This window comes from Stomoxys calcitrans, chromosome 2, assembly GCF_963082655.1.
Source record: "Stomoxys calcitrans chromosome 2, idStoCalc2.1, whole genome shotgun sequence".
NCBI classification, from domain to species: domain Eukaryota; kingdom Metazoa; phylum Arthropoda; class Insecta; order Diptera; family Muscidae; genus Stomoxys; species Stomoxys calcitrans.
Window position 1 is genome coordinate 965,957 of NC_081553.1, and position 22,059 is coordinate 988,015.

The window sequence follows — 22,059 nt, forward strand, 5'->3', positions numbered from 1 at the left end:
ACGTTCAATTAAGAAATTTGTACATTTAATAAAAAAATAGCTGAAATCGGACCTATAAAGGAATTTGTATTATTGATTAACAATTTTGCAATTTGGGTTTATGATAAGCTCACAAATCCAATTAAAGTGGTTAGTTACTCAAGTTCGTTTGAAATTTGTCATTTCTTTTTAACAATGTTTTTACTGCTATTTTAATAATAAGTAAATATTGGGTTGCCCAAAATGTAATTGTCGGTAATATAGTAGTAATATAGTCGGCGTTGACAATTTTTTCAACGGCTTGTGACTCTGTAATTGCAATCTTAGAAAAAAAGTGCGCGAAGTTTTGTTTACATTTGTTTGTTTGGCGTCAATTTTAATATGGGTACCACATGTATTGAAAGAAATTCATTTAACAAACCGAATCAACGCTGGTGATATGCACCTTAAACGCAATGAATTCGATCCGTTTTTAAATCGAATCATAACTGGAGATGAAAAATGGATTGTTTACAACAACGTTAGTCGAAAACGATCATGGTCCAAGCATGGTGAACCAGCTCAAACCACTTCAAAGGCTGATATCCACCAAACGAAGGTTTTGCTGTCTGTTTGGTGGGATTGGAAGGGTGTGGTATATTTTGAGCTACTTCCAAGGAACCAAACGATTAATTCGGATGTTTACTGTCAACAATTGGACAAATTGAATACAGCCATCAAGGAGAAGCGACCAGAATTGGTCAATCGTAAAGGTGTCATATTCCACCAGGACAACGCTAGACCGCACGCATCTTTGGTCACTCGCCCAAAAATTGAGTGAGCTTGACTGGGAACTTTTGATGCATCCACCATATAGCCCTGACCTTGCACCATCAGACTACCATTTATTTCGATCTTTGCAGAACTCCTTAAATAGTAAAACTTTCGGCAATGATGAGGCTACAAATCGCACTTGGTTCAGTTTTTTGCAGATAAAGGCCAGAAGTTCTATAAGCGTGGAATACTAAATTTGCCAGGAAGATGGCAAAAGGTTATCGAACAAAGTGGCAATTATATATTTGATTAAAATTCATTCTAAGTTTTATTAAAAATGCATTAACTTTCCTTTAAAAAATCCGCAATTACTTTTTAGGCAACCCAATAATTGGTATTTTTCACATTAATAAAAAACTTTTTATTTCATTGAATAAAATTTGCGTATAAAATATAAAAAGTATTGCAAAAAATTATTTATATTTTTTCTATTTTTTTCTATTGATTGGTTGCAAAATATGCCGCATTCTATTGGACGACAAAACACAAACAAAAGTCATGCAAAACCACACAACAAAAGAAAATACGAAGAAACAGAGTTGCTTGTGCCCCAGTTCGTGAGCAATCAATTACCTTTGCTATTAATTGAAGCGCAATTTATGTTGGCGCAGTGACTTGTCGCTGGTAGTTTGCTCAAAGAACTCAGCAATACTTCTATAGTTTATGTTTTTTTTTTAATTTTGCTGTTTTTCATTTCAACCTTGGGGTCTTTCTGTTTTTATACCCTCCACTTACTTACATCGTCATTCCGTTTGGAACAAATCGAAATATTTATCTGAGACCCCATAAAGTATATACATTCTCCATCGTCTTGATATTCTGAGTCGAGTAATCCATGACCGTCCGTCTGTCTGTTAGTGTAGGTCGGTTGTCTTATTGGTGTAGATCAGATAGGATTGTAAATGGGCTATATCGGCTCATGTTTTGAAGGTATCATATAAACTGATATCGGATCTTGACTTCTTGAGCATCTAGACGGCGCTATTCTTATCTGATTTAGCAAAAATCTTGTACAAGGTATTTTGCCGTGGCTTTCAACAACTGTGCCAAATATGATCCGAATCGGTTCACAACCTGATAAAGCTCCCATATAAACCGATCTCCCAATTATATTTTTGGAGCCACTTGAAGTCGTAATTCTTTTCCGATTTTTCTGAAATGCTGTACAATGGCTTCTCTTATGACCTCCAATATACGTGCTAAATATGGCCTGAATCGGTGCAAACCTATGGTCTCCAACAGCTAAACCAAGCACGGCTCGATTCGGTCTTGAACCTGGTATAACACCAATATCATAGCAATTCTTATCCATTATCTTTTGTTTGCCTAAAAAGAGATACCTTGCAAAGAACATGACAAATGCGATCCATTGTAGAGGGTATATAAGATTCGGTCTGGTCGAACTTAGCACCCTTCACTTGTTCTATTTCAATTATCTATCATTACTTCAATAAATACATTTTCAAGATATGATACATCCAAATGTTAATCAAAACACGATTTTCATATATGAAATATCCATAAATAATTTAATCAAAAACCAAAAACATTGTTGTGTTACTGATTTTAACATATCGGTAAGATTTCATCAAAATCGGTTTAGATTTGGATATAGCTCCCGTATATATGCATGCATCTCCCGTTTTGCACTTAAATCACCAACCGATCACCACAGAACTTGGCGCGGAATGTTTTCCTACTGATCTTAACATATGTGTAAGATTTCATCAAATATATCATATCATCATATATTTCGCCCGATTTGCTCTTAAACGGCAGCTAAATGCAAATATGTATCGATGTGGAGTAAATTTGGTACTGATTTAAAAGGGGCCTAATACAACTCACTGAATCTTCCACTTAACATGCCTGTGATAAAAAAAAATGGCGTTGCATACTTAGCTCTCTGACAATACTTGAGAATTGGGAAGAAATAAGACGCAGATAGAATTCTCTCTGACATGTAACATATCGCAATGAAACCACCGTTTATACTCTGTTAATAAATAATAGCCACCCTTCAATAATTTCCGCAATGGGGATGAGTATTGACCTAAATTGGTTTTCCCCATGCCTGCTAGAGACAAACGTGGATAGCTATCCACAGAGGAAGTTAGAACTTTATAAAAATAATTGTTTAATAAAGCATAAGAGTTTCAGGCTGTGCTCATGCCATCATGTCGTCGTTTTTGTGGCTTCTGCTGGTGTTAAGTTTAAAATTGGAATGTGCAAATGCCCAGGGCTTTGGGATTAACCTTATAAAAGTACCAGATGATGATCAAGGTCAAATTATTTGCACTACCGCCTTGCTGAAGAAATACTTCCACTCGGATGAGCCGCTGTCGGGATTTGTGCTCCACGTTAGCATCACATTGGCGGCTGGGCATTTGCAGAATTCACTGCTCCATGCTTTCCACAGCGAACCGCAGTACCCCTGGTCCATTGTAGTCAAAGAAGTACACAAGCGTTCTTCTGTCCAGGTTTTGTCGACCGGATTTGTGTTGCATGAGAAGCCCCAATGTTATTTTATGGTTATCGAAAACATAGACGACGAAGACATGGATGAGATATTTGAAAATTGGAAATCAAATGTCAATTGGAATCCCTTGGCCCAATTTGTTGTGTATTTGTCGTCGGTAGAGGAAACGGCAGAAGAAATGACTGATATAATGACCGAAATCCTATTGAATTTTATGAACAAAAAAATCTACAATGTCAACATAATCGGGCAAAATGAGGAGGAGAGTTATTACTATGGCAAATCGGTGTTTCCCTACCATCCAGATAATAACTGCGGCAATCGAGTTATAACCATCGAAACGCTCGATCTTTGTGATTTCCAGGAAGACGATAAGGAGGAAGAGTACGATGAGGAGGAAGATCATGATGAAGTCGGTGGCATGGAGTCGGAAAGATTAAACCATGAGACGCAAATCGAGATTGGTGGTAAAATAAATGGAAAAGAAATGGATTCAAGTGGTACAATAACTACAGAACACCGATCCAAAATCCAGAATAGATTTTTGAAAGAAGAAAACACAGTTAGAGCCACGATATACCAAGAATTTGCCCAATTCGACGTTGAATTTGTTGAGGCAACAAACTTGAACATCCCTGCTACTTCAAACCTGGGTATGACCGACGAAGTCGAGAAACCAGAGGAATCTCCCCAGTTCTACATCGAGGAAATGTATCGGGCCTTATTCCTAGATAAGTTCCCCAAAGATTTAAGTGGATGTCCATTGGCGGCTGCCTATCGTCCATGGGAGCCATACATCTTCAACGAGGCTCAGCGGGATGCAAGCAAGGTGACTCCTGGCCAAAATCCAATGGATGATAATTTAGATGGCGACTATGTTGGTGCTAGCGACGAGGATGTTGTTGATTATAAATCCTACGAGGAACAATTAAATTCGGATGGTGACACCACAATAAGGTCCGTGGAAATACGCTTAAACGGCATTGAATATAAAATGGTCCAGACTATTGGAGAACGTCTACACATCAGAATAAATATGCAAGTGGAGAACAAAAACGTCTATCATTTATTCCAGCAACTGATCGATGGGTATGTTGTTCATCCATTTTGTCCCCTTACATTAATATAAAACCTTACATTATGCATTTATAAGCCTTACATATCTGACAAAGTCAGCTTGAGTATTGATGACGCATCGGTCATTGAATCCAATAACTCCCTTTTACCCTAATTTTTGTTTTTCCTTTTTTTCTTTTGTGAGCGTGAGTTATAGTGTCGTGTGAATGTCACGTGATTCTCGAGAGAGAGATCCAAACACAAAACTTCAAAACTTCTGAGTTCAAATTCTCCGTGTGCCAGTTAAATCTTGCTAACGACCAGGGCGTCGGAGTCTACTCCGGCCACTAGAACCTTCCTTCAGAACAAAAATAATGTTTTTTTTTTTTTTAAATAGCTATCAATCATGTCCCAACCACCATAGGATATCGAGAGTATTCATTTAGACATTTCGTTTGCAACACGTGGAAATATTCATTTCTGACTCTATAGAAGAGAACAAGAGAACAACAACTAACTTTGGACGACCTTCACGAAATTCGCTTTGGGGTGAACTGCGACCTCGGTTGAATTCACCATACCATCGATAAACACTGGTCCTTGGTGGAGCTTCATCGTCAAACATTTAATTAAGTTCATGGATGCACTGTCGTTGAGTTGATCCACGTCGAGAGTTGTACAAAATAATCGTACGAAAATGTTCACATTTAATTTGATATTTTGGGCGAGATGAATCTTTTAAGTTACTGTAAACAACACAAATAGCGCTTGTATGTTAAAACGTTCTGAGTACGTATAACCTCAAAAATTTCAAGCTTTACGATAGAGCTGCAAGTTGGCAGATTGCAACACAAGGGTGGTCCAATCCCGAAATATAAAAGGCAACCCTCTTATCAGTGCCTTGTACAGTGTAATCTTCTTATTTCGAGAGGTGCATCTCGTATAAAGTCCTCCAACAGGATATTGAAGAGATCACACGAAGGCTGTCTCCTTCTCTGAAACCTGGTTTGGTATTAAATGGTTCCGAGAGATTCTTTCCTATTCCGTATATCAGCAAGTGTCATTCTGCAGAGTCTTAATAATTTTGCAGGGATACCAAACCCAGACATGGCTTGAAATACCTTTGAACGTAAAGGAGTATCGAAAGCGGCTTGTTCGTACTCTCTTCCACATAAATTTCGCTTGTGCATCCCGAGAGTGACAGACCTAGGAGGAGAGCCATTCGTCGTATCCGTGGTCTCCGAGCCCCGAGCCTCGTTAGAGAATTTCCATTCTCCAAGCATCAGCATGGATTTCGAAGAGCACAACAACTGTTTTGTATGCCATCACCGCACACATTTACCGTGGTTTCAATCAACCCAGGCCATGCGATAGGACGTTCTCGTGGAACTGGATTCGACATGTTGCACTGAAATCGAAACATTAATGTAAAATAATGTTGTAAAACAAAAATGTAACCCCACCACCTGGTGTAGTGTTCGTTTGTAATGGTGTTGCCTACAGAGAGTGGAAAAATTTTGTATTTCTTACACCGTGCCAAGTCTACGATGGAGAATGTCGCACTTAAAATAACAGCCTATCACTAAATCAAATTTATTTTCACAGAAGAAGAAGAAGATAAAATTTGTCGAATGTTTGGAGAAGAGCGGCAAATTATTAAAAAAAAATATATAACCAGTAAGGAAAGGCAAAAGTCGGGCGGAGCCGACTATATAATACCCTACACCATCGAGTCTGCGTATTACTTTGAATGCATGGAACACATGTTGAAGTCAGATTTTGATTTTGCATACCTTTTGATACACTGAATAGAACCTTGTAAGATTTTCTTACGATAGGACCTAAATTGTGGCTACTAAAGCCTTAAAGGTCATATCATATGAAAAATATATATGTGAGCTACATATAACGAAATCTGGATGGACTTTGACAAAATTTAGCGCAAGTACAAAGACGTCAAATAAACACCTCACGCTAAATTTAATAAAGATCAAACCAAAATTGTGCCAATTAAAGTCTTAAGAGGGCATATCGGATGGAAGATATATATGGGAGCTACATCAAAATCTGGACCGATTTTTATGAAATTTTGGACACATATTGAAATATCAAATAGAACATCTCATGCAACATTTTGTAAAGATCGGACCAAAAATGTGGTTCTACAGCCTTAATAGGACATATCGGACGAAAGATATATATGAGAACTATATCTAAATCTGAACCGATTATGTTCAAAATCAATAGCGTTTGTCCTTGGAGCAAAGAAGGGACTTGTGCAACATTTTGTGACAGTCGGACAACAAATGCGGCCTGTACCTTGATTACAAGAATACATGGACAGAGAGACAGACAGACGAACTTAGCAAAATCGGTACATCATCGGTGCCGATCATACTAATAACAAAATGAAAAACAAAGACGTGAAAATAAAACGTACGGAATTATAAATAAGTAACCAAGATTTGGATTTATTTCCTTATAGACGAGATCTTACCTGTACGGTGGGACTGTTGCGCCGAATTTCAGCCAAATCGGATGAAACTTAGGCTCAAGAAGTCAAAACCTTATATCGGTGTATATGGAGCTTATATCCAAATTTAAACTTATATGGCCCATTTGCAGTCCCCAACGAAGCATGCTATCGTGATTTCGACACATGGAAAGACGGATAGACGGACCAACGGACATGATTAGATCGACTAATAATGTCAATACAATTCACTGTTATTGTTTCAAATTTCAGCGAAATTATATCGTGAAATGAGACTGTCAGGACTATGTTCGGTTCGGATGTCGAGTGGTGTAAATCAGCCCACAATTCACTATCTCAACGAAATTGAGTTATAAATGCACCATCGGCCTATAGACAATATTCAGTTCGTGTCAGTCCATAAATAATATTAAGTTTGGACATCGGAGGGCCTAGTGCAATCCACTGTACCAAATCTGTTTCGATCGGGATCACATTAGGTTCGAATGTCAAGAGGATTAACACAACGCACTATTTTCATTTTGGGAGAAATGGGGTAATAATTTTCTATGTCGCAGCTATGTCTAAATATAGTCCGATAGGAACCATATTTTGCTAATATGTCGAGGGACCTAATATTGCCCACTATTTGAAATGTCGGCGAAATCGGATGGCAATTAAATCGGTAAATCGGACTTTATGGCAGCCATATGTAAATGCGGTCCGACTTTTTCCGAAAATGTATTCGAAATGGATATTTCAATATGTTGCAAATCGAAGGACTAAATTAATAAACCCCCTGTCAAATGGTGATGGATTTAAAAACATATACGAGAATTAATGGTTTTTAATTCAATAAATATATTTTCCGGAGTCGGAGTTGAAAAATTACTCGACTCCGCAGCCCTGTTCAAGACGAAGCACATAACCATCACGCCTCAAGAGAAAATCACGACTCACAAGAAAATCCTGACTCACAAAAAACTCATGGCATTAAAAAAAAACTTACGACTCACTTTAGAAAAAAAAAGATTTTTCGGCGAAGCGAAAAACACTCATTTTTGTATGGCTTTTATAGTTTTTATTCAATTTATTGTTTCGTTTTTTTCTTTAGAGATATTGAAATGGTAATTGGTGGCATCGATGAAGATCCAAGCATTAGCCAATATGTTTCTAGTACCATACCATATCACCAGGACGACTTGACGTGGTGTGTTGCAAAAGCACGACGCTCCTACAACCTGTTTAGCTTTGTGGCCACATTCGATGAAACCGCGTGGATACTTACCTTGATATTTATCCTTACGGTATCGTTTAGCATAACGATATCGCGGAGGTTTCTGAAACTTCGTTTGCATTGTCTTAAAAGTTACTTAAGCACAAACATGTACATCATGGGTGTCATACTAAGCCAGGCGATAAATTTGCCCCGCATTCCCACCAGCCTGCAAATTTGTTTCGGCACCACCTTCTTCATGGGCCTGATATTCAGTAACGTTTACCAGAGTTTTCTCATAAGCACTCTGACAACACCCAAATTGTCTCACCAAATTAGTCACACCGAGGAGATTTTCGCCAATCGCATGGATGTCATGGGTAGTGTCGATAATGTACGTCATCTGAGCAAAGAAGGCGAAGTAAGTAGTAGGAAACAAAACGAAATAGCAAACCCAAAATCCTTTCAATTCAGCCCAGATATTGAAGAAACGGCTTATATTTCATCTCCTTTCCTGGCAACCCCTATTTGCAGGTGTTTCGCTATGTTCGTGAACATTTCCATATGTGCTACAATATCGAAGAATGCCTTCATCGAGCAGCAATGGACCCCAACTTAGCAGTGGCTGTTTCTCGTCAACATTCCTTTTACAATCCCCGCATACCCAGGGATAATTTGTATTGCTTCGATCGCAACGAGAACATTTACATCTACTTGGTGACGATGCTGCTTCCAAAGAAATTCCATCTGCTACACAAGATCAATCCAGTCATACAGCACATAATTGAATCGGGCCACATGCACAAATGGGCTCGGGATCTGGATATGCGCCGCAAAATAGTCGAAGAGATTCAAAGGGCTCACGGGGAGCCATTTAAGAGGCTAATGCTACACCAAGTGGCTGGACCCTTTGCTTTCAGCGGAGTTTTACTTTTATTTGCTATGTGTGTCTTCTTAATGGAACATTTTACATTTTGGTTGGTGGTACATCGTAGAACTCGCCTAAGAATATTCAAATATATGCATAGAAAGCTCATGTAAAATGATCCATATTACGCTCCACTACACCATACAATATTTTTAAGCAATTGGATTGTTCTGTACATATGTTGAAGCTTGTGCACGAAGGATAAAGACACACCTGGCCTGGGTCCTTCTCAGATTAATATTAGGCGATGTGTTTAGTGTATTTCATATCTCATTTCTATGGTAAGGTATCCAAGGAACTACATCGGATACACAGAAAAACTTAAAATCTTGGCTTAGCTAAAATATTTGTATATTCAATTAAAAAATTTGCAGAAATCGGATCTGGGTATAATTAAATTTGTATTTTAATAAATGATTTTGCGTTTGCATTTATGACAAGCTGAATAATTCAATTAAAGCGGGTATCAACTCAACAAACCTATTTATTGGATAATTGTTTATTTTATCAAAATCACCTTTAACTGGCCTAATTAATATAAATAAAATAAACAATTTTTTAATTCAGTCGATTAATTGCGGTTTTAACATTGCATGTATTCCATTAAAATATTTTGTCTGATGATTTTTACAAAAGAATAGGATCTTAATTGTACAACAAGGTATAGCTACATAGAATTCTCATTGCCCAGAAAAAGTCTTTTAGTTTATATATGTATTCATATATTGTTGCGAGAGCACTGTACAAGTAACGAAAAAATTCAAGTCAATGTTTTCAACCGAGATTACTTTTTGTTTTATTGCTGTCAACAACATCGTTTTGGAAAATGTGGATTCAAACCAAAGTCATTCAAAAAGCAATATGTACAGGTATATAGAATATTAGCAAAGGGATTGGCCATTACGACCTGAAAAGTGTACAATGATGAATTTATTTTTTATGAAATAAAACGTAATTAATACCAACCTTAGCATATAGTATATGATATCTCGAAGTGTTGATTCACATGAGGGGATGTATTTAGCAAGTTGAGTTTCTGTTAGTCAAAATTAAAAAGCCTAGTTTATATATAAATAATTAAATATGTATTCCATTATAACAGGGTAACAGTAATGTGCGAGAACATGTGTGAATATATGACTCGTTTAGGGCCTGCATCACTAAGCCGAGTGACAACCCTGCAGGACTTCAAACCGGTCCCAAACTGGTGATTTCAACGGTTTTCAGTGAGTGGTCCCCTGACTATACATATTACCGTTGTTTTTTGCATGGACATGTAATACCTAGGGACCAATAACTTTGAACCGGTCATTTCACCGGTTTGACGGTCATTTCACTGATTTAACAAATCGGTCATTTCACCGGTTTGAAAAATCGGTTATTTCTCCGGTTTAAAAAACGCACCACTTCAATGGTTTGAAAACACCAGTCATTTTCCGTTTAAAACAAAAACATCACTTCACCAGGTGGGACAAGCCCGAGCATCTAAGCAGTTAGCGACACTACATTTTGCAAAAAATGTTAAAAGTCTTTTTGTTATGCTGATCTGTCTCAAACAACATTTCCTAAACATTTTTCTATAGATAAATTTCAATAAAAAATTTTAAAGACAACATTTTAACCCATTACGCCTGACCCTCGATTCCGTTGTCCGATTTTGATGAAATTTTATATATTCATAGTTTAGGGAGTTTATATTGACGAAGAAGTTCTTTTACAATGGTCTTGTTATTTTATGACCATTTAGCGCAGAAAGCTGAATTTTGGATTAAAATCGCACCTGTTGCCAAAGAAGTATGATCACTGCTATCAAATGCAACAAGACAAACAAATTTCACAGATCTCACTACCAAGAATTTTGAGAATTTTTTTTTGTTTTAAATTTGGGGTATAAAAAATTGTCGACTTTCGACAAGCAAATTTTTGTCGTTAATGGGTTAATGCTATTTTGTTGAAGGACCGAATTGCAATGGATTTTTTTCGCAAGATAAAATTTTTGTCATTGTTTTAAACGAAAAATTATTAAAAGTTTATTCATGGAATTTTTTTGCGAAAAACTTTTTTGTATAAAAATAATTCTATATAAAATATTATTATAAAAATATCATTTAAAAATGTCTTTAAATGAAATATTTTTTCTTGTTAGTCTGAAAAATTTTCCAATTTTTGCACAGATACTAAATATTGATGTAGGTCATTGGGGATTGCAAATGGACCATATCGGTTTTAGATGTAGTTCTCATATAAACCGTTCTTCCGATTTTACTTCTTGAGCCCTTACAAGAAACAATTTTTGTGCGATTTGGCTGAAATTTTGCATGTAGTATTCGTTGTTACGACTTCCAACAACTGTTAACCTTAAACCTGATAAAGCTCCCATATAAACCGATCTCCCGGTTTAACTTCATGAGCCCCTACAAGCCACAATTTTTGACCGATTTTGCTAAAATTTTGCATATGGTGTTCGTTGTTACGACTTCCAACAACTGTGTCAAATAAGGTTCAAATCAGTCTCTAATCTAATAAAGCTCCGATGTAAACCTGTCTTTCGATAATTCTTTTTCGGTTCCTAGAAATGAGTTAAAAAAGTATACCCTCCACCATAGGATGGTGGTATACTAATTTCGTCATTCCGTTTGTAACACCTCGAAATATTCGTTTAGGACCCCATAAAGTATATATATTCCTGATCGTAATCACATTTTAATTCGGTCTAGCCATATCCTTTCGTCTGTTTGTCTGTCTGTGGATAGCACGGTAACTTTCGAAGGAGTAAAACTAGGCGATTGGAATTTTGCACAAATACTTCCTATTAGTTAAAATCTTTTGGAATTGTGAATGGGCCAAAGCAGTCCATGTTTTTGCATAGCCATATATACCTATATCGGATCGTGATTTCTTGAGCCTCTAGAGGACGCAATCCTTATCCGATTTGGCCGAATTTTGCAGCAAGTATTTTATTTTGATTTTCAACAAATGTGTTTAGTACGGTCGAATCCCTATATACCGATCTCGAATCTGGATTTCTTGAGCCGCTTGAGGGCACAATTCTTATCCGATTTGGCTGAAATTTTGCAGAAAGTTTTTTATTTATTTTTACTTTGACTTTTCGGCCGAACAACTGTAAAAATGCATTATAAAAAAGTGGTGACGAAGAAAAGGCGTACACATTCCGTATAAGTGGTACCGAGATCTATAAGCATGTCGCTGCATCAGGTTAATTTTGCAAAATTTTAATTGAAAATTTAATTAAATGCTCATGAAATGGGCCGAATCAACTCTGCTTCAATACTGTTGTCTTTGTTGTGTGTTTTTGTTTGACTCTGTCTGAATTCACAATAATTTAATAGGCATTTTCGCTGTGAATGAAGTCAGAACTAGGCTTAAATAAAAAAAGAAACCTCGAATAAGAAAATTTAAGTCAGGAATTCCTTGCTGCTTGCAAAATTCCTAATTGTTTTCCATAGCCGTGTATAATACACATTCGAATAAACTTCTTCTTTTTTACGATGTGCTCTGTTGTAATGTCTGCGGACCTCTTTCTCAATGTAGCGAATCTCCCCGATATTCGAGGGTTTTTCTTGGGCTGATTTCCTTTTTCCTCACCGATTTTGACAAACCTAGGGAAAATATATATTTCAAATTTTTATGACAACCAGTATTAGCACAGAATAATTGGTAGTTGATATGGTTCAGTCCAGAAAATTTGTTCCGTGTCGTCCATGGATCCTGAATTAAGGCAATATGAATCTTGGCCTTGCTGATTTTCTACATATACAAAATTTTAAATGTTTTATGCTAAATAAATTCCATGTAATGTCATGTCTACATTGACTCATTTTGCTTATGTCGTTTTGAAGAACATCTCAACCGTTCATTCTAATTGAGATGTTTTGGAAATTGCATTTTTCATCACTACAACACAAATGTTGTGATACACTGTTGTTAAGATTTATTGTCCCTTGCTTCTGCTGCAAAATGTTATTTGTTTTATAATTATTTTAGGAAGAAGTTTGATTTTTATTTTTCAGGGCTGTGTTTATTTTTGTGGCAAACGAGTCGTTTTATACATAGTAAAGGAAAGACCAGTCGTTTTTAGAGCTTTATAAAGGGAAAACGAGTCAAAACAGGGTTGATCCGAACATGGTATAAAATCACCTTAACATTTGGAAATATAACACTTGAAAATTATACGCGAATTTGCGTTTTTGCGAAGTCGAAACCCGGCATGTAAATCTTAACACGAGTCCACACAAATTCACTCCGAAAATGGCGTTTAATCTCAAAAAAAAAGACAGTTTTCGTCAACATTTTTTTTTTTTAATTTTGACTTTATAATTAATGTCTTGCCAAAAAAAACGCGTTTAGTATACCGCGCTGTAGAGAAGATACATACATTGAAGTTATTTGCAGTGCTAGTTATGGCAACTTTCGTACACAAAATGTTTAGGTTTGTTTTATTTGACCAGGGGTACGTATGTGTAAGATTTATTATTTATGTTTTTATTTCCCTTTCCCACACTCTGTTCACAAAAAAACAATTATACTGATTTTTATGTTTTTAAAAGCGTCAAGAGGCTTTAGATGAGACATGTTCGTTACATTTGGATACAAGACAATAGAAAATTATCTTCTTCGAAAATCTCGTAGTTTCATGCTAAGTATGAAGATAGACAGTTATAATGAAAATAAAATTAACCCGAAAAGTTTTGCAGCTATCACTGCAAGTAGTTTAAGTTCTGCTTGGAATAGTTGCGAAAAACTTTAACAAAATATTTGTAGTTATTTCTTTAAACACATTTACAGAAAATGTTAGGTACCAACACAATCTTGCTTCCATATTACACTAATGATTATTGCTTTTAGTGCCATCCTTGTGTCCCCTGGGTTTTCTTTCACTTGTAATGTTTTTATATGGAGTTCGACAGTTGTTCATTCGAAAAGGCGAAGAGAGTGCCAATTATTTTAATACTATATATAGATCCGACAAACATGTATGTATGTCCAATGAAAATATAAATGTCGATATTAATATGATTCAATTAAATTCAATAATACTACAAATTTCTTCGGTTGTTGGTGTTTTCACGTACATATCGGAAATCAATATTTCAATTACCCATAATAACAAACATAATAACAAACATAAATTTTGTTTGCATCAATACTTTTTTATGAAAATTTGCAAGGGCGTTATTCAATTGTTTTGAGTGACCCTGTGTCTCCAAGAACTTCTTTCCTTTATAGGTTTACTTCTTTTTTCACAATTCTAACTTTAAAACAACAAAAAAACGGGTGTTTTAAAGAGTAACAACTAGAGCCATCGTGTTGGTGTGGATGTGTGTGCGTAAGAGAAAACTCTTTTTCTTGATAGATATAAAGGAGTAGAGGAATCATTTATTGTCCCAAGCCAGAATTCGCAACACTCGCCTAATCAAACAAACAACCACCCACCCATCCGTCCTATCATCACCAACAGCCTTAGCCTGAGAACCGTATGGACGTACTAGACTGACGCTGTCGTATTTATGATGATATGAAATGCTCTCTGCAGCTCTGGCAAGATCTATCCTTAGTTCATTCGTCGCACCGATCCCCCTTCTAATCTCCCTGCAAGCACATGTACTGTACATGTAGGCGATGTCCGAATGCCAATGTGAACAAAAAGAAAGTAAACACTACGAAATATTTCCAAAAATAATAGAAAATGTTTCTAAAAACAAAACAGAAATGGCCACACTCACACAAACCGAAAATTATTCACACAAACTGTTTTGGTTTAGTTCGCGCATTTGGAGAACAAACACACTTATTTCGGCGTGGCGGGCAGGATCATGGTTGTGTGGGTGGCGTATGAGTCTACTGAGAGAACGAGAGAGGGTGTAATTAGCTTAACACACACCAGAGAACGAAAAATGGACATGCGCATGCATCTCTGTCCGCTTTAAGAATTATGGAGATTCTACAGCTTCACTCTCTGTCTCTCTTCACTACCAACAACACACCAAAATGCATTATTATTTCCACCCATACATTGAAATTGCCTCCATCCACCACCCATACTCAAAGCGGAGAAACATTTTCGTTCTATAGAAATCGAAAAGGAAAAATTAAATATTTTTGCTAAAAATATGACCATACAAAAGTTTTGATAAAAAATGTATGCAGAAAACATACCGATATACATAGTATTTGCTACATACATGTATATACATATGTTTGTACACTGGCATGTACATAGCAAATTGTACATAGACATGATGGTATGGAAATATAAGTTCATACTCGTACATACCTACATGTTTATTGCTACATGTGTGTGCTTGGAGATAATAAATGTTCTCGGTTGGATCCGAAATTAGCATAAACAAAAAAGTGATATTTCCACAGTAATTTTCCCCATCAGTAGAAATCTTTAAGAATGCAATTATTGAACGGATCTTATTTATTCGTGTACATATTCAAATGTACGCCTAAAAACCAAAAGGAAAGTCTGAAGCTCATACTATGTACATACCTGGTGTACATACACTAATGCTCTTATAATTAAGTCATTTCCCAGTGAACCAAATGTCTGAATCAGACAAAAGCTGAATTAATTCTGAAGCCTCCGACAAGATCTTACCGAATTCTTTTCGTCATTCGGACTGAATTTTTGTTCCGACAATTCTGAAAGAATTCTAACGATGTCTGGCCGTCTTTTCGTATGGATTTTTTTTTAATTTTTCTTGCGACCGTTCGGAAGGAATTCTGAACGATTTCTGGACTATTTGTTTGTATGAATTTTTGATCCGACAATTCTGAAAGAATTCTGAACGATGTCTGAACGTCCTATCGTATGGCTTTTTTTATTCTTTTTTTTTTGTGTTTGCTTTCTGTGGGACAGTTCGAAAGGAATTCTGAACGATGTCTGAACTTGTTGTCGAATGTTTTTGTCTTTTTGCCTTTGGGCTTATTTGTTTGCATATTTTTGTTTGTGAACCGTTGGACGCCACCTGGTTTCTGACGCTGAGAGAGAGAGAGAGGAGATCCTTAAAGAAATGGTCAAGACCAAATTTTCATTTGAACCGTCGAAAAACATATTCGAATGCTATAAGAAAACACATCCGTTTTCATTCAGACACAACATCAGAATTCGGTCAGAACTGTTAACGATAATTCCGAATTCCCTTCAGATTTTCCTCCGACATTTCGTTCCGAAGTCAAGCACTCCATATATTTTTCTTTTAATTCGGGCAGACTTCGGATCCGAATTCAGATGAATTTTTCAACTTTTGTGAAGAGTTTTGACCGAATTTTTTACGTTTTGTTCACTGGGTGTATAGAAAAGCTACATATACATTTAGAAAAGAAAATAGTAAATGGTATAAACGATATAATATTTATTTTATTACAAAAACATAAAATGCGTTATTACAAAAACATCTTCTTCTACATATTATATAAGAATGAAATTGTTGCGCTTTGTTTGTTTGTTTATTTGTCTGTTCCGAATAGACCCAAAAACGGGCGAACCGATTTTCATGAAATTTTCACAAATGGTAGGGTTTGCCTAAAATCAAAAGAGGACCGATCAGGACAATATGGGACTCAAATGAAAGGTATTAGAGAGTAGAGTGTGATTATTGAATATTAAAAAGTGGATGTATTACCAATGGAGCCGCCCCAAATTCAAAACCTTCCCGGCGGCCATCTTAGCCCATCATGACAATATGGGAGTGGGTTTTCGGGAGTAGATTACGAATATGGTATTAAAAACACCTCCCAAAATGTGAATATATGTCAATCATGGTCATATGGAGTTCAATAAAAGGTATTTGGAATTAGAATGTACTAGGAATGAATTAATTTCGCAGTGCTCAGTACTAACTAAAATTTTAGAGGTCTGTATGTTTTTTTTTTAACTTTGGACATAGGTACGTAGGATTACTCTTAAGTAGGATCATTCTGGACATCTCTTGTCCATTAAACTATCGAGAGAGAAACATTGTGTGGGTGTGATTTATGCCATTGGTTCTTTATGATTTCCCACAAAGAAGCTGTGGTATCCCAAAGGTTATCAATGGGATTTAATCCAGGATTATGGGCTGGCCACTCAAGAGTTTTTGATACGATTGTCACCATTATAAAATATTTGTTAAACTAATAAATTAAAGATTAAAATTATTTTCAATTGTCTTTTTTGGTTCATTAGAGGGTGGAATAATCAATAACGGTACGGTACTAAAATCAATAACGGTCTGATGCTACAACCTACAACAGATTGGTATTAAAACCAATACCAGTTCGGTAACAAGGCTAGTGCCAAATGGTACAAATCATTTTATGGTTCATCCATACCATCCGGTATTGTTTCAGTACCATACGGTGTTGCTTTACTATCAATACCGTATGGTATTGCAATCAGTACGTTTGGTATCAACTATTCTCTGGGTGTGAACCTCGAAATGTTGATCTGCGACCCTGATTTTTAACATCTGTACTAAGTAAAGTCCAAATCGGATAGGCACAGATTCTGGTATGTCTGCCTGTATTCCCGAACGCTTGGGTTCAAATCCCGGAAGAAAATGTTAAGCGGTGGTTATGCCGTTACCAATGCTGGCGAAATTTCTAAGATATTCAGGCATAATGAACCTTCTCTACCACACTAAAACAAAGGTGTAATATTATGTAGTAAAATTTTTTTCCAAAATTCGCTAAGCTAAGGGAACATATGCTATTTTCAAAGAAATTACAATTAGCCCATATACCTAAAGTGGGTTTGAAAATTTCCTACAAATTGTTCCTTATAACCAGTTTAAATATTAAATAATATTAATTTCACGTTCAAAAATACTCCCGAAAGGGAAAATTACATCATTAATTGTATCTGCGACATACCAAAAACAATTTGCGTGGAAAAAATTGTGTAGCAAATTTTTACTTAAGCTTATTAACATATATTTTGAGGACATGTCAGTATGAGGCCCACCACGCTGTAAAAGCAAGTTAAAAAATTTTTTAGTTAGTAGGAAATGAAATATGGTATTCATGAACCCTTAAACATGCAAATGCACTTTTATGACATTGTTGTTTATATCTTGTAAGAGATGCAGCAGAGCAGTCAGCATATTTTGTTATGACTTTTTTCGCACATTTTCATTAAAACAACCAATTTAGTTTTTGAAATGGCTGATAAATTTGTGTGTGTCTAGCACTGTATATACAGAAAAAAATGTGACTTAAATTTGATCAATTAAACATGGTATTGATAAAATCATTATTAAAAAAGTGGCTAATTGCTTTTGATAATTTTTGACTTTCAAATTCTATTTTCCATTGAATCATGAGATGTGATTGATACAAAAGACTGATATCTAATAAATTTTTAATTGGATGAAATAAAAATATTATATAATGGCACAAACAGTATGTATCTGTTTCTACAAAAGGCAAGATAGTATCATATTTTCATTTTGTGCATTCCTGATTCAATTCGAGAGAAAACAACAGACAATTGACGTATCTAGATGGAAATAAATCTGTCAATAAACATCGAGAAATTGAAAGATATTTTTCACGGCTTCATAAAATTCCAAAATCTTTAAATTAATTGAATTAGAGGAGTGCAAAGCAGAAAAATCGAGAAGGTGAAAATATAAATGGAATAATTATACATGCGAAAGACACCCAATTATGGAGAACGTGGAAGATATTAAAGGGGTATATATATTTACGTGCATTAATGTTTCAACATTTTATTGGTATATTAAATAAATCATATATAAATTAGGCTTCTTAGTATTGACTCACAGAAACACAACTATATCCCTTCATGTAGATCAATACTTCGAGATATTATATACGAAACGCAAAGGTTGGTATGTTTTACGAAAAATTTCAATTAAAAAATAATTTATATGTCTTACAGTTTGCAGATATGGCGCCGGCGATGAAAAATTTATAAGAAGTAAAGGAAGTAAACACTTCCAATCGATATTTTCCATATTTCTCATAAATATTGATACTATCATTTATTTCCTATCACCTATATTTCAAACGAAAATGAGAAGTAAAAATAAGAGATCGTTCTAATAGACACAGTGCACAGACTGAATAAACGCAAATTTAATAAAGTCAATTGGATGTCATGAGAAATCATTGTACAAAATTTAAGCCCAATCGGAATTAGCGCCCTCTATTGGCGCAATGTGTGTCAAAGGATAAATTCAGAGTCGGATCATCTAGTTTTTTTAACTTTTGCAAAAAAAAATAAACTTGGCCAATAGTATCGATAGCAAAAATATCAATCGATATTCAGACAAAAAATAAAATATCGATAGTGCCATCAAAATTTTGTCAGCTCTTGTAAATACCCGAGAGACCGACGTACAGTCCATTCCCTTTCCTAACATCCTATCTACCTTAACATGATGCTATTTTAATGACTTTGACAGTATTAAAAAATGCAATCACGGTTGAGTTGACTTGGGTCCCTCATTCTCATTCTACATAGTGCCCACGCAACTAAAATATGTTGTTAACCATATAGTTGTGCCGACTTTCTCAGCTTGTTTTTTGTTTTCAATAAAAAGACGAAATATTTTGAAGCAATACATTTCATTTTGCATTCGCAATTAATGGGCTGAAGTAAAAAATGGTTTATTTAAGGGCAAAATACCAATTATTTATTTTAATTAGGTCAGTTAAACGTGATTTCGAAAAAATAAACAATTTTCCAATAGATTGGTTTATTGAGTTAATAACCGCTTTAATTGAATTATACAGCTTGTCATAAATACAAACTGCAAAATCGTTTATAAACAATACAAATTTGTTTACAGGCCCGATTTCAGCAAAAATTTTAAGTGAATATACAAATTTGTTAATAAAAACAAGATTTTCCATTTTTTCTGGGAATGTGTGTTTGGCGTTTATGTTTTAAAATGAAGAGGTCTGGCAAATTTTTGTGTCCCTTTATGAGTGTGAGTGCACACCAAAGGTCAAGAGTTTAGGATGTACGTATCGGGTTTTTCAAAAAGAGCGCTACAAAAGTTTTTTTTAAATAAAAAAAATGATTGTGAATATCAATGAAATTCATTATTTCGGTGAAAGTACGTTCGATGCCATTATGTATGGAACTCGATTTCTTTTGCATGGCCACCATGGGCACTCTTGCAGAAGTCCAGACTCTGAAGGCAATTTCGACGGTTTTAAAGCATAAATCGGCCTATACTGCTGCAATTTCGCGTCCGATATTCGTACGAAATTCATCAGTCGTCGCTGGCTAGTTGGCATAGACCCAAGATATATTCATTAACAGGTAGTGGCAGTTGCCCAACAACAAAATATTGAGTGCACTATCTGTCAAAATCAGTGATTAGTGCAACTCTAACTTTGAGTATGTTACAAATTCGCGCCATTATACGTTGTTTGTGTTTTATGATTCTTAACCATAATACACACATACAACCAAAACTCGTTGACAGATAGTGCAGTTCGCGAGAAAAAATTGTACACAGCTGTTTACGTTACACTACCTGGTAACTATGTCATGCATAGACCTTAGACTTGACGTAGCCCCAAAGGAAATAGTCTAACGACGTCAAATCACACGACCGAGGCAGCCAATCGATAAGACCATTTCGTGAGATAACATGTTCTCCAAACTTGTTTTCGAATATATTGATTGTCACATTCAGTGTGTGGCTTATTGCGCCATCCTGTTGGCGCCAAGTTCATATCATCCAATTGAGGCCAAAAATATTCTGTTATTATTGAACGGTAGCGGTTCTCATTCACAGTAACGTGTCGATCTTGATCATCACGGAAGAAGTACGGCCCAACGACGACGGCGGCCCATTAACCGCACCAAACCGTCATTTTTTCGGAATGCAATGATGACTCATGGATGTCCGACTAATAACTGATATTTTGCTTATTGACGATGCCATTCAGCCAGAATTGAGCCTCGTCGCTGAAAAGAATTGAGCCTCGGACCTTAAAAATATATTGGGTTGCCTAAAAAGCAATTGCGGATTTTTTAAAAGAAAGTAAATGCATTTTTAATAAAACTTAGAATTAACTTTAATCAAATATATAATTGCCGTTTTGTTCGATAACCTTTTGCCATCTTCCTGGCAAATTTAGTATTCTACGCTCATAGAACTTCTGGCCTTTATCTGCAAAAACCTGAACCAAGTGCGATTTTATAGCCTCATCATTGCCGAAAGTTTTACCATTTAAGGAGTTCTGCAAAGATCGAAATAAATGGTAGTCTGATGGTGCAAGGTCAGGGCTATATGGTGGATGCATCAAAAGTTCCCAGCCAAGCTCACTCAGTTTTGGGCGAGAGACCAAAGATGTGTGCGGTCTAGCGTTGTCCTGGTGGAATATGACACCTTTACGATTGACCAATTCTGGTCGCTTCTCCTTGATGGCTGTATACAATTTGTCCAATTGTTGACAGTAAACATCCGAATTAATCGTTTGGTTCCTTGGAAGCAGCTCAAAATATACCACACCCTTCCAATCCCACCAAACAGACAGCATAACCTTCTTTTGGTGGATATCAGCCTTTGAAGTGGTTTGAGCTGGTTCTCCATGCTTGGACCATGATCGTATTCGACTAACGTTGTTGTAAACAATCCATTTTTCATCTCCAGTTATGATTCGTTTTAAAAACGGATCGAATTCATTGCGTTTAAGGTGCATATCACAAGCGTTGATTCGGTTTGTTAAATGAATTTCTTTCAATACATGTGGTACCCATATTAAAATTGACGCCAAACAAACAAAGAAAAAGAAATGTTCGAAAAATTACGTCAAGGATTTTTAGTTCTGTGATTTTATTGTTGACCTTTGGAAATTAATAGCTTTGTCTTCTTGGTTTGGCTCGAGGTCACCGAACAATGTACAAAAACAGGTGTCGGTGTTTTAATTAATTGTTTTATTTGTAATTTTTACCAATATTTTGACTACCGCCGGTGATATTCATCATTTTTATTTAAAATGGTAGGTTAACCCCGATCGGTCCAGATTTGCATATAGCTCCCATATAGACCGACCTCTTGATTTAAGGTCTTGGTCCCATAAAAGGTGTATTTATAGTCAGATTTCGTCGAAATTTGGGACAG

At 35.9% G+C, this 22,059-nt stretch overlaps 1 protein-coding gene across 1 annotated transcript; it reads left to right on the plus strand.

The window, feature by feature from the left end:
* Positions 1 to 2,969: 2,969 nt before the first annotated feature.
* Positions 2,970 to 9,378, plus strand: LOC106083778 (uncharacterized). The gene is made up of 3 exons (XM_013247030.2): positions 2,970 to 4,360; positions 7,915 to 8,437; positions 8,551 to 9,378. The coding sequence occupies exons 1-3, from the start codon at positions 2,970 to 2,972 to the stop codon at positions 9,055 to 9,057; spliced, it is 2,421 nt and encodes an 806-aa protein (XP_013102484.2). The 3' UTR covers positions 9,058 to 9,378.
* The last annotated feature ends 12,681 nt before the right edge of the window (positions 9,379 to 22,059 follow it).